This window comes from Macaca mulatta, chromosome 5 (assembly GCF_049350105.2).
Source record: "Macaca mulatta isolate MMU2019108-1 chromosome 5, T2T-MMU8v2.0, whole genome shotgun sequence".
NCBI lineage: Eukaryota > Metazoa > Chordata > Mammalia > Primates > Cercopithecidae > Macaca > Macaca mulatta.
This window is the reverse complement of record NC_133410.1, coordinates 111,972,963-111,985,035: the sequence shown is the minus strand read 5'-3', so window position 1 is coordinate 111,985,035 and position 12,073 is coordinate 111,972,963. Positions and strand designations below refer to the sequence as shown.

General features: G+C 43.5%; 1 protein-coding gene and 1 pseudogene across 6 annotated transcripts in view; both read right to left on the bottom strand.

The window, feature by feature from the left end:
* Positions 1–258: 258 nt before the first annotated feature.
* LOC106998431 (large ribosomal subunit protein uL22 pseudogene) lies at positions 259–873 on the bottom strand (annotated as a pseudogene).
* A 5,310-nt stretch (positions 874–6,183) lies between these two features.
* Positions 6,184–12,073, bottom strand: part of NFKB1 (nuclear factor kappa B subunit 1) — a 124,550-nt gene continuing 118,660 nt past the window's right edge. For 5 of the 6 annotated variants that reach the window (XM_015138835.3, XM_078001844.1, XM_078001846.1 and 2 more), the window contains exons 21-24: positions 11,449–11,515; positions 10,950–11,122; positions 9,972–10,128; positions 6,184–7,048 (exon numbers count right to left, since the gene is read on the bottom strand). In XM_015138835.3, the coding sequence (XP_014994321.1) occupies positions 6,888–7,048; positions 9,972–10,128; positions 10,950–11,122; positions 11,449–11,515 (558 nt within the window). In that variant the 3' untranslated portion in view covers positions 6,184–6,887. 6 annotated transcript variants of the gene reach the window in all.

The window sequence follows — 12,073 nt, the reverse complement described above, 5'->3', positions numbered from 1 at the left end:
GGAGAATGGCAGGAATTAAAACCCCTCCCTGTTCACCTCTCAGGTTGCTATGACAGTCAGTACTTGAAAATATTTTCTAAATGAAAACATTCACATTTAAAGTTTTTATTTTTGCTAATTTTTTCAAAATTACAGAAAAAAATTATTTCAAAAGACTAAGGGAACATTTGCATTTGAATAAGGTGATAAAAAGGGATTCTGAAAATTAAAAAAAAAAAACCCATGATATGAAGTTTTTCATTCAATTTTTTTTTCTTTTAATTACATTTATTTTAATGCTGAATTTACTCCCGTGCCATAAGTTTTTGTTTCTTCAGTTTCTTCTGGGATATCTTTTTCTTCTGGGCAACCTCCTCTTCTGGTTTAGGAACAATCTGTTCCTTTTCAGTAAGGATCATCTCAATGTGATAGGGAGAGCTCATGTATGGGTTAATCCGACCATGAGCTCTGTAGGTCCGTCGGCTCATCTTAGGTGCTTTGTTCCCTTGGCTATGCTCGATGACCAGAGAATCTACATCTAAACCCTTAAGTTCAGCATTACTCTTTGCGTTTTTAAGCATGTGCGCAAAAATTCAGCACTCTTTTTGGGCCACCGACCTTGTGTCCAGCCCCACTGCTTAGCCTGGGCACACCTGCCAACTCCACCATTGTAACGTCGGAATGGTACGCACTGTTTCTGTAAAGTGACATCTTTCAGATACTTCATGGCTTTTCGAATATGCATACCCTTGGTGGCCTGGGCAGTTTCACGAGTGTTCTTAAAGTGAACACGAAGATTGGAACCTCTTGATTTGCATGATTTCGTGGGGTTCTCCGGGTCAAGTGAATAGCGAACCATTTTCACAGATTACTTCAGGCCGCTTAGGGAAAGAGCTTCATTCAATTTTTTAAAGCCAAAAAATAAATTGTGCATTATTGCTTTAGGAAAAGGAAAAAGGGAACTGTGAAACAGTTTTGAAATGAAGAAAATATCTATCTCTTTTCACCAGGGAACAGACCTAATAACCTGGTTGTCTAGTATTGGGCATCAACTTATAGCCTTCCCTGACCTGATGTGCCCCCAAAATAGTCCTCAGGGTTCCACCTCACTGTCTTCATCACCAGCTCTGCTTCCTGGATCCCAAGAAGGAATCCTGGGAGAAAGGGTTTTGAGAATTTCTGTTTCATCTGCTATCCTTCTGGCCTGAAGAGAATATTATTTCCACAAGAACCAATTTCTGCTCCTTTCCAATTTATCTGAGAAAGTGGGAGCCAAGGTCTTTCCGGCTCTCTGCAGATCACAACCAAGATAAACTTGCTTGTCCCTTTCTTTTGGGTAGGATCTTGAAGGGCCAAGGCCTCTTGAAGAATGCTAACCGTGGTGTCTACAAGCCCAGGACTTCTTGTGCAGCATTTAAGGAACTATGGAGCATAGAGGTTGGAGAGCAGAGATCTCTGTGAATTAGTGTGAGGGCAACAAGACGTAGCTGCTGTAACTCTTCCCCAGCCTACCTGCCCTCATATCCTTGATCATCTCTGAGGATTTCCTTAAGAAAAACTGTGACTTTGTGCTTACAATGCAATCTTCATGCTTAATCCTAGGAAATGATTTTGCCTTTAGTAACGGCCATTTACCATGATTGCAGGTGACTTTCAGAGTGAATGTCTGTATACAAGTTGGAACTAGAAAGAAACTTATGGCTCATCCTCCCTCAGGGAAGGGATTTTGACCTGTGCTAAAGACTGTGACCTATTCCAAAATCAACAGCTCTCTTAATACTGGGAACAGAAGTAGACCACCCTCCTATCTTCACTGCTCTTAGTGTGACCAAGGGACTGAAGTTTTTCTCCAGCACAACGTGAGAGGAGACGACACATTCAAAACTCCCTCACATACTTTTCTCAGCATTTTTCTCCTGGCTGACTGGGGCTATCACCCCTAGCAAGACCTTAGGAGCCAAGCGTTGGAGGAAGAATGACTGTCAGCCTGGATCCCTGCGTGGCTAAGTGGAAGAGAGACACTACTTACCCCTAACCCTGCTGCAGTGTTGTTACTGGAGTCAAGTGATCCTGCAGTCATGCCTCTCATGTGTCTCAGTTTCCCCATGACCACCCACTGTAGTGCCTGGCAAGCAACAGATGCCCAAGAGATCTTGATTTAATACGTATCTTTATTCTTTGAAGACTCTTGTGATAGTTCAATGAAATAATCACTTTGGAAAGAGATATCAATGTGGAAAAGCTAGTTGACAGAAGTAAGACGATGCTATCTCACCCCCTTCCTCCCTTTCATCTTAAGAAACTTGAAAACTTGTTGAACTATTCATTTGTCCAGGGTAACAGAAAAAGGCTATTGTGGACATAATGAAATCCATAGTAATTGAAGGAGATCCATTTAATTTCAAGCCTCTCCCCAGTGTCTCCCCCAATTCCAAAACCTAATCACAAAACTGGAAACCAATGGACAGGAACTTTAGTCTCTAGGATTGGTATTTACATGAAGCAGCCAGCCACAGTGAGGCCAATGGAGAAGAGACACTCTCACTTTGTAGGCGTTCAGAAAAAGAGAAAAACTTGAATGGTTTAGGAAGGTGATCTTTAAGATCTTATCCAATCCCAAGTTCTGTGATCTTCAAGAAAATAAACAGAATTTTAGTTTCATCCTGTTTTGACTCCTGTGCCTCCCATGTCCATTCCCTGGGGAAGCACAAGTCAGAAAGAGAATTTCCCCCAAAAGCACAAAATAGGAGGCTGAAAGAAATGCAGTAACTTTCAGTCAATGAATAATTCATATTTAAGCATCCTTGCCTCTTATTAGGGGGAGAATCAAGTCTCCAAGCAATATGTCCTTTTAGTTATACTTTGGGTACATTTTGCATTTTGGTTGGGTACATGATGACTCCATCATGTACCCAATGGAGTACATGTATAGGACTGTAGGCATTTTTCCTTCTCTTTTAAATAAAGCATCTTTTTGTCAAAGGACTGCAAGCCTCACTAAAGAATAGTCTTTGGAATCAGACGGGCCTGCATCTGAATCTGGGGTGAGTTATTTAATAACTTCAGATCATTCATTTCCTTATTATAAACTGGGGTTAAATATATACCTTATGGGGTGTCTTGAGAATTACCATTAGAAATTATTAATCCAAAAAGGCTGGCATGTAATAAATGCTCCACGCTGGCTGGATCTTTCCCCTCCTCTTTTTTTTCTGCTAAAATGTACAAAGTCCAGTTTGTGCGGCTGCATTCCATGGTGGTGACCAGGAGCGTCTGTGCCACATTCAGCTACTTCAGGAGACACAGGTAGGTAAATGAGCAGCAGCAGGGCTTCGTTCTGCTGAAAAGAAAGACCGCTGATCCTGAAAAAGTCTGGGTTATGCCTGCAGAGTATAGAAACCTCAAAAATGACTGAAGTTCTGAGGAAGCTATTTTTAAATGGCCTCCTGCTGTGACACAAGCTTTCTGGGAAGGTTTATTTCAGGCCCATTATAGCTTTCCACCTGAACTCCTGCATTCCTTTTGGTTTATCTCCATCTGCTGGTACAATATGAAAGATACTTTCACAGAGACCCAGACAGCACTGGTGGCCTTGCTGTTGCAGCACCACACAGAGGTTCAGGCCAGCACTGAGATCTGGGAGGAAGAAAAAGAAGTTTCTGAGACAGAAGAGAAATGGGGCTTCTTATGAAAGAAGGGGAATGTCATTTTTCTATCTTGGCGTGAGTTACTTAGTTGTTCCTCCTCCTCAAGTCAGCTTCGCTTCAAGTGAACTTCTGGTAGGTGAGCTGTCAAGTTGGAAGCCTGGAGCATGGTGACAATCCACTCCACACTTAAGGCTTAAAACCTCAACCATTATTTAATTTGCTCACGAATCTGCAATGTGGGCAGGGCTCTGCAGCACAGCTTGTCTCTATTCTGGGCAGCATCAGCTGAGGCAGTTTGAAGGCTAGATGGGGTGACTCAGTGGCTGAGGGCTGGAATCTTCTGAAAGCTTCACTCCCTTACACATCTCTTGGTTGATGCTGGCATCGCCCGGGGTCTCAGTAAGTCTGTGGACTGAACACCTGCACTTGGTTCCTCCATGTGGCCACTTGGCTCCCTCAGAACACAATGACTGGCTTCTAAGAGAGAGGGCCCAGCATGATGGGGCAGAAGTTGTTTTCCATTTTATGACTTAACCTTGGAAGTCACTTAGCATCTCCTCCGTCCTTGTCACAGGTCTGCTAAGATTCTCAGAGAAGGAACCCAGGCCCCTCCCCTCAGTGGGAGGAGTGTCAGCGTCATGTTGTAAGACAAGAGGCCTCGTAGTGGCCTGCTGGAAAACAGTGATCTGCCACAGAAAGGAACCCGCAGAGGAGTGGAGGCATGGGCTGCTTGTTGGAAAATTAAGAATTAAGGAAAGTCAGAGCTGTATTTTTTCACTTTACAGAAACTTCACTTTACAGTGGGGCTGGGTAGGGGTGGAGAAATGGCAATGTAATAGAAAACAGAAGTAGAATTTTCCTTGAGAATCTATTTATTTGGGAGATGCTGTAAAATGAAGAACCTGCACTGCTTTTACACCAGTGAAAAGTTTTGCTTAAAAAAGCCTTCCCTATTTCAAGATTATTTATCAATGACGTCTGGTACTTCCAATATTTTTATGGCTTAAATTTTGACATATTTGGAAATTATTTTGATGAAAGGAGGGAGGCAGGTGTTCAGATGGATTGTTTTCAAGTGAATTGCCAGTTGGGACCTGTGTTTATTGAGTGATATGGTTTGACTGTGTCCCCACTCAAATCTCATCTTGAATTATAGCTTCCACAATTCCCACGTGTTGTGGGAGGGACCTGGTGGGAGATAATTGAATCATGAAGGCAGTTTCCCCCATACTGTTCTCGTGGTAGTAAGTTTCACGAGATCTGATGGTTTTGTAAGCGGGAACCCCTTTCGCTTGCTCTCATTTTCCTTTTGCCTGCTTCCATGTAAGATGTGTCTTTCACCTTCCGCCATGGTCGTGAGGCCTCCCCAAACACGTGGAATTGTGAGTCCATTGAACTTCTTTTTCTTTATAAATTACGCAGTCTCGGGTATGTCTTTATCAGCATTTATCAGACTAATATATTGAGTAATCATCTTTTTCTCATTGATTTGTAATTTTACTTTATCATGTACTAAATTCCTATATATTTTGGAGCCTACTTCTGGACTCAATTATTTTTATCTGCCTTCTCATCAAGATAATGTCCCATCATGAGCTCTGGAGCTAGGCAGAGCTGGGTGTAAACTCAGATGCAGCTTAGCTATGGTTTACTTTAAGCCTCAATTTCCTTCTCTATAAGTTGGGTTGTTTTTCAAGATTAATGGTTCAATGTGTTGTACAAAATTGTTCTGCATGGTTCCCAGTATCTGTGCAAGCAAGGTTCTCGGGGAAACGGACTCGGAGTTGGAAATTTATGTGTTAAATGTTTTTCTGGAGTGCCTTCAAGATCAACAGCTATGGAAGGGTGAGAGAGTAAGCAGCATGGGGAGACGGAGAAGTTGAGTGCAATGCAGCCTCAGCCACTCTAATGGGAACCCTGAAGTTTAAACAGCCCTTCAGTGTTGTCCCGGGTTGGACAGGCTTATTCATATGCCCACACTGATCAATTTGCATGGGTGCCACTGTGGAAATGGATACGGCCTAGAAAGACATGGCTCTCTGCAGCAGAGGCATTCCATGAGGAAGCTGACAGCTAGAGTGCACCACCAGCAGACCAGTCCTTTGTCAAAGGAGAATTCTGGCTGTGCATCACAGTGTCGACCATAGTACCTCGCTCAAAAACTTTGATTTTTTTCCCTCTTCCCTGACTCCCAACTCTTTCAGAAGCAGTTCAGCAAAGCTTCATGCTGGAAGGCTCCTAGTCCAGGGCCCTCTAGTATATGGAAATTTTAACACTTTATCACAGAAGTGTGGAGAAGACATTGAAGAGGTGTAGCATTGTATAAGATGGAGGAAAGTGAGGTGGCACAATCTAAATACGATGAGCTGGGTATGGATTTGACAAATCCAAAGCTTTCATCTTAGGTTAAAACACTTTCCTTTCGATCATTATTTGTTCATTTCTAGATTAAAAAATTGACTCTAATAGGCAATGTGAATGTGATAACCAGGCTATGGAATTATCCCATGATTATAAGGAAGCATCTTAGAAAAGTATTTGCACAGATCAAACAAGGTGAGGTCATCAATTTGCTTCTCCTTTTATTATAAAAGTAAAATAAAAAATAGCATTTATAAATCCAACATTTTTTCCTTTAAAGTATTTGATCTAAAAAACATATTTACAATAGCAAAATGCAGAAAAGGGGGAAAATACCATTTTCAGCAATGATTGTAACCATGTTTAAATATTGACGAGTACTTTTTTTTTTTTTTCAAATCAGAGAAATAACCACATTAGAAAAAGCAATATGCCTTTTTAAAAAATGGCACGTCAAGTGACTCTCATTTTAAAATATCCCTTTTCTTAACCCTTAATTTGAATGCAAAACGATGCTGTGGATGGTCAGAAGGAATGCCAGGTGGGGACAGTGATACCTTTAATGACAATAGGAACGTAGCAGAGGGACAATAGCAATGACAACAGAAAGCAGCTGTGATCCGGCAGCAGCCGGCAAAGCTTAGTAAGCAACCTCATCCCCAGATGCATCCGCTCAGCCAGTGCTGTGATTGCTAGATACTATCTGTAAGTGAACCAAACTAAAATTCATTTATGAACCAAGAAAGGAAGCCAAGTTGAAAAGGTCTCGAGTTATATCGAGAATGATTCAGGCAGGCTGGCTCTCTGAGCACCTCTGGATGCGCTTCAGCTTCTGTTTTGTGGACAATGCAGTAGAATTTTAGGGCTTTGGTTTATACGGTGTGGGAAATTGTCTGCAGGCTAAATTTTGCCTTCTAGAGGTCCTTCCTGCCCATAATCATGGGGCATTTTGTTGAGAGTTAGCAGTGAGCCACCACTGGTCAGAGACTCAGTAAAGCTGAGTTTGCGGAAGGAGGTCTCCACGCCGCTGTCGCAGACACTGTCGCTGTCTCGGAGCTCATCTGAGGGGAGAAAGCACAAATTCACTGGGGGAATGGCCGGGACCAGGCAAAGCCTTTGCTCTCATGCACCTTATGCTCCAGACGGGCTCCAAGTTTGGCTCTAAAAAACTCATGGACTATTCTGTGGACAACTCTTGCCCACCGGCTTCTGCCAGCCACACATCCCACCTATGCCACCCCCACTGTCACGACTGCTCACCGTGCTGGGAAGGGCAGAAGGTACTGTGGGACATACTGCGAGGATGTTATGAATTAGCCAAATGTCAGAATTAGCCAAATGCTTTCACATCTTCCTCCTGCAATCTAGTCTTGTGTTTGAGAATCCTTTCTGAATTCTCTTCACTCACAGTGGACCTTTTCTTCCCTTAGAAATCAGGTGTATTTTTCCAACCACCGTATTATCTATTTTATAGCTGGGGAAACTGCTGAATCTCAGCAAAATAAATTGGTGACAGAAGCAAGAACTAAAAATTAGCTCTCTGGGCCTCATATGCTATTACAGCATACATTGCCTTGAAAACATTTTTGGCAGCAAAGAAGTAAAATGATTTTAGTGAAAATGAGTCTATACTGGAAAATCAGGTTGAATTCCTTTTGTTGATAAGTATCCTTAGGGATATGACCAAGGCAAATTATTTCCTATACAGTGAGTAAGGAAACGGAAGTCTAATATACACTAATCAAAATGCTATCTTCTTACGTATCAAATTCCAATATTAGAATATTAAGACTTTAATGCCAGTGGCATGACTATCATCTTGGTATTGATTGATTTAATCAACCAATCTTTATTTGGTGTCTATTATGTGCTACAAACTATGAGATATTCTAAAAATAACTACAAATTAGGGGCTTAATGCTTAGGTAGGTATTTACTTTTTAAAACAATATAAGTATTTGCTTTTTTTTTTTTTTTAAAAAAAAATATCTGTGCACAAGGAGCACTGGGTAGTGACTCAGGAGATCTGGGTTGTTTTCCAGTGGATACATTATTCCTTTCTCAAGTGCACACAATGACACCTGCCCTTGCTCCCCTGGGAAGGCCCCCTGGCAGGGTGAGATGGGTGCTGAAATTGAGTGGCAAGAAAGAGCCAGCCAATTAAGAGCTTCCCGGGGAATGGGAAGAGAACGGTCAAAAGGCTGCATCAGACTAGTGAGCCAGGGGAGCAGAGAAAACCCTTGAGAATGGAAGGGCAGTGTGGACAGTGTGGAGGAAGAGCTTCCACAGCAATGTTTAAGAAAGCAAACGAGTAAAGCAGGGACACTGTTTTATCTTTAAAACCTCGAACATTGCTAGGCACACAGTGTATGCTCGATCAGGATTTGCTGAATGAATGACTGAATGAACTGAAGGGTATAACCCAGAAGTAACACAATGTCACTAATTTTGAAAAAGAATCACACTATCTGGTGGGCAGACAGTGGACTGAAGGGAGGTGGACAGGAAGGAAACAAGGGGACTGAGTAGGAGCCGTGCAAGAATCTAGGCAGGAAATGACGGCGGGCTGGACTAGGGTGGTGGTTGCAGACAGGATGACACTTGATGGGTGGCATATGAAGTGATTAGTGCCAGAAAGGACTCCTGAGGAATTCCTGGGTTTTGTCTTAACCTCCTGGAAGATGGCAGTGCTTCTGACAGATCTGGCGAGTATTGGGCTTGGGTGAGGTAGAAAGCAGGGAGGGTTTAGGACTGACCCTGGAGGGCTGTGACTTTAAAAGGTGAGTGTGGAAGAGGCAGCCAGGGGAGTGTGCTGAGGAAGACGGTCTGAAGTTGAAGGTTGGGGTCAACCATGACACACTCTGCGAGTTGTCAAGGTTCAAAGGAGGTGACCAGATCTGGCAATGTGGAGGTAACTGGTCACTGTGAGGAGAGCAGGCCTGGTGGAGGGGTGGGGATGTGATCCCAACTGCAGGAGGCCAAGCAGAGAGTGGAAGGTGGCAAGCTGGAAAGAACAGCCCTAAAAAATTCTTCTGAGGAGCTCTGCTGTGTAAGGGAATAGCGCAATTGGACTGTAGCTAAATGGGATGTGGGATCAAGAGGGTGATTATTTCGGTGTGTTTTGTTTTTAAAGATGAGGAAATCATGAAATGCTTGCTAGGTGATCTAGTCGGAGAGTGGGGAGGAGGAACGGCTAGAACAGGAGACAGAGGTAAGAATTAACAGTAACAACCTAGTAGAGGTGAGGGGGCTAGACCCAGGGGAGAGGTGGCTCCTCAGCTGGGCAAAGAAATTTAACCCACCAAGCCCAGATGGAAGGCTGCCAATGTGGGCACAGGCACAGGTGGGCTGGCACTTGGTGCAAAGGTGAGAGGGTTCTGGTTTCTTCTGTTTTCAGTAGAGTGTGAAGCAAGGGTGTTGCATGATTAAGGGGAGGGAAGGAGTGTTGGGGGATTAGAAATAGAAAGCATGGAATGGTCATTTACAGAGTGGGAGAATAAAATTGTAGGAAATACAGGATTACTGGGCTGGGTTGAGAGTCCATTTCATATGGTTGTGAGATTTTTGGTGGCATGACACACAGTCCCATTTATGGTGGGGGACAAGGTCAGTGTCATGAGCATGAGAGAGGAGGCCAGCGAAGGAGATCGTTCTCTCTGTATCTTGTTCTCTCTTTAAGGTAAATATTATTTCTCTCATGTCTTAAATTTAATCACCCGCATCATGTTGTTTTTCGTATTTATTGTATTACTTAGTGTTTACTAAGTAGTTCATGTGTCAATGTGATTTTCCAAGGGTACTGCCTCCTCATCTGAATGGTACTATCAAGAGAGGCAGAGGGTGAGCCCAGGGGGTAGACAGACACCCAGGGAACTGTATTCAGAAGATGAGAAAGAAAACTGCCACATCATATCCCAAGAGAGCTGAAGACCAGCCTGGCGGAGCTGGAAAATATCTCTACTGTCGTTTGTCTTTTTTCTTTACCTATTTGCTGCCTTGTGGAGGCAGGCGAGAGAGGCAGCGAGTGGGCCTGAGAGGTGGTCTTCACTGGGCTGGAGGCTGCCTGGATCACTTCAATCGCTTCAGTGTAGCCCATTTGTCTCAGGGCCTCCACCAGCTCTCTGACTGTCCCCCCAGAGACCTGTGAGAAAAAAGGAAGGAGGAGCATGTTCCTGTGTTCGAGTCCCAGTGCCGGCTGTAAGCACTGACAGCCCACCCTTCCCTCTTCCATGCTGCCTCCTCCAATCAGGAGTCGGGAGGAAATGGAAAGGGCAGAAAAGAGCGACTAAGAAAATACAGTCTTTGAATCAAGTTTCCTGTTTCGGCTCAAAGATCACTCAGGAAATCAGAGAGAAGTGGTTTGTAGTAAGCACACAGAGACAGCGAGAGAAGCGCTGAGGCAGTGAAACTGCCTACAGTGACGTCTACACAGTCTCCCTCTGTAAGCTGAAGCTCTGAAATCCATGGAGAAACAAAAGCTAACCATGAAATTTTCAACAGAAAACAACTTCACCCCATGCTTTTCTACATTTTATTTTTAGAAATGAAAAATAAAAAAAATCACCAGGTAATGGCTCCACTAGGAGTCACCTCACAGAACATGACTCAATGCCCTGCCACGTGGTAAGGTGTGTTCTTGGGGACAGGAAGCTACGCATGTTGATTACAGTCGATGGTTTGCTCAGGGCTGTTAAAGTTCTGTGAAAATCCTGACCCTCTCCATAGCATTTTCACAGGAAGTCTCCAGGTATTTGAAAACAGGGAAAATCTGAAGGTATCTGAAAACAGCATTCTCAGGAAGATGGGCTGCCAACTTAGCCTGGGTCACCCTCCCAGGCCTTGGGCAATGAGTGGTTTTCTTCTTCAGAGTTAAGGAACAGGGAAGGAGATTATGCCCTGGCCAGAGATGTTAACAGAGTAAAGTCAAAGGAAAATTGCTAAATCTGTAAGGTAACGTGTTACCTCATAGTTGTCCATAAGTGTTTTGGAAGGAGCAGGACTCAGCCGGAAGGCATTATTAAGTATCCCCAGACCTAATTTCTGTGCCAGAGTAGCCCAGTTTTTGTCTGGATCAGGAATTTCTAGCAACTTATAGAGCTGCAGCTTCACATCTTCAGCCAGCTGTTTCATGTCTCCTGAAGGAAATGAAGAAGGAACACACTTGTTCTCACCTGCCATAGACACTCTGGAGGGACTGATCAATGCCACCTGGCTTCCTCCAACTCCCAGTGGAAGCAACCAAGCTACTCTACTTGAAGGTCAAAGCCCAGCTGAGTAGCAGGCAGTATATATTTATAGTAGATTAAAACTGGATATTCTCCTTATCTACCTCCAGCATCTTTTGGTTCTGAAATAAGAAATGTACTTTTCACAGTAGACCCTGGATAATGCTGGTTCCTCCCTTTAAATGATACTGTGGAGATAATAATGGTTATGAGAATCTGGTTCTATCACAACCCACCTTGTGCTAGTAAATCATCAGATGTAAACTCTGGTTCATATGGTTTCCCATTTAATATGTCAAATACCTGTTGGCAAGAAAAACACCAGAAATTGTTACACATCAAAGGGACCACGAGGGCAGTCTGTTTCTTTATGATAAAGAACTCAGCATGTCCTCCTTAGGAGGGCCTGGTACCCTAATGATGGAGGAATGGCAAGAGGAGTCAGGACCACCCTCCAAGAATATGGTACCCTTTGGGGGAAGAACAAGCTGTGGGAGCTCTGGTGCTGGGAAGTTGTGCTTTGTACAAACTCTCTGAGCTGGGTCAGAATACCCAACCAAACTGCAGAGAGTCAGAGCTATAGCCTTTTGGAAGGAACAGGCAGTCCAGGCCACCATGTCAATCATCTCCTGCTCAGAGACCTAAGGCTAGGGAAGAGCTTACTCAGAGCTGTGAAGCTGTGTCCCCTCTTCCATAGTAACAAGCTTGTGAGAATTAACTGTATAAGCTTGCTGAGATGTCTAGATGTTCACAAGGCTTGGTGTTAACCCTCTGGCAATACTGACGTTTTAACTGAGGTCGAGAAATGTCTTAGGCTAAAAGAAAAAGAATTCCAAAGCTGCAGAAGCACTTGTGGTGTTC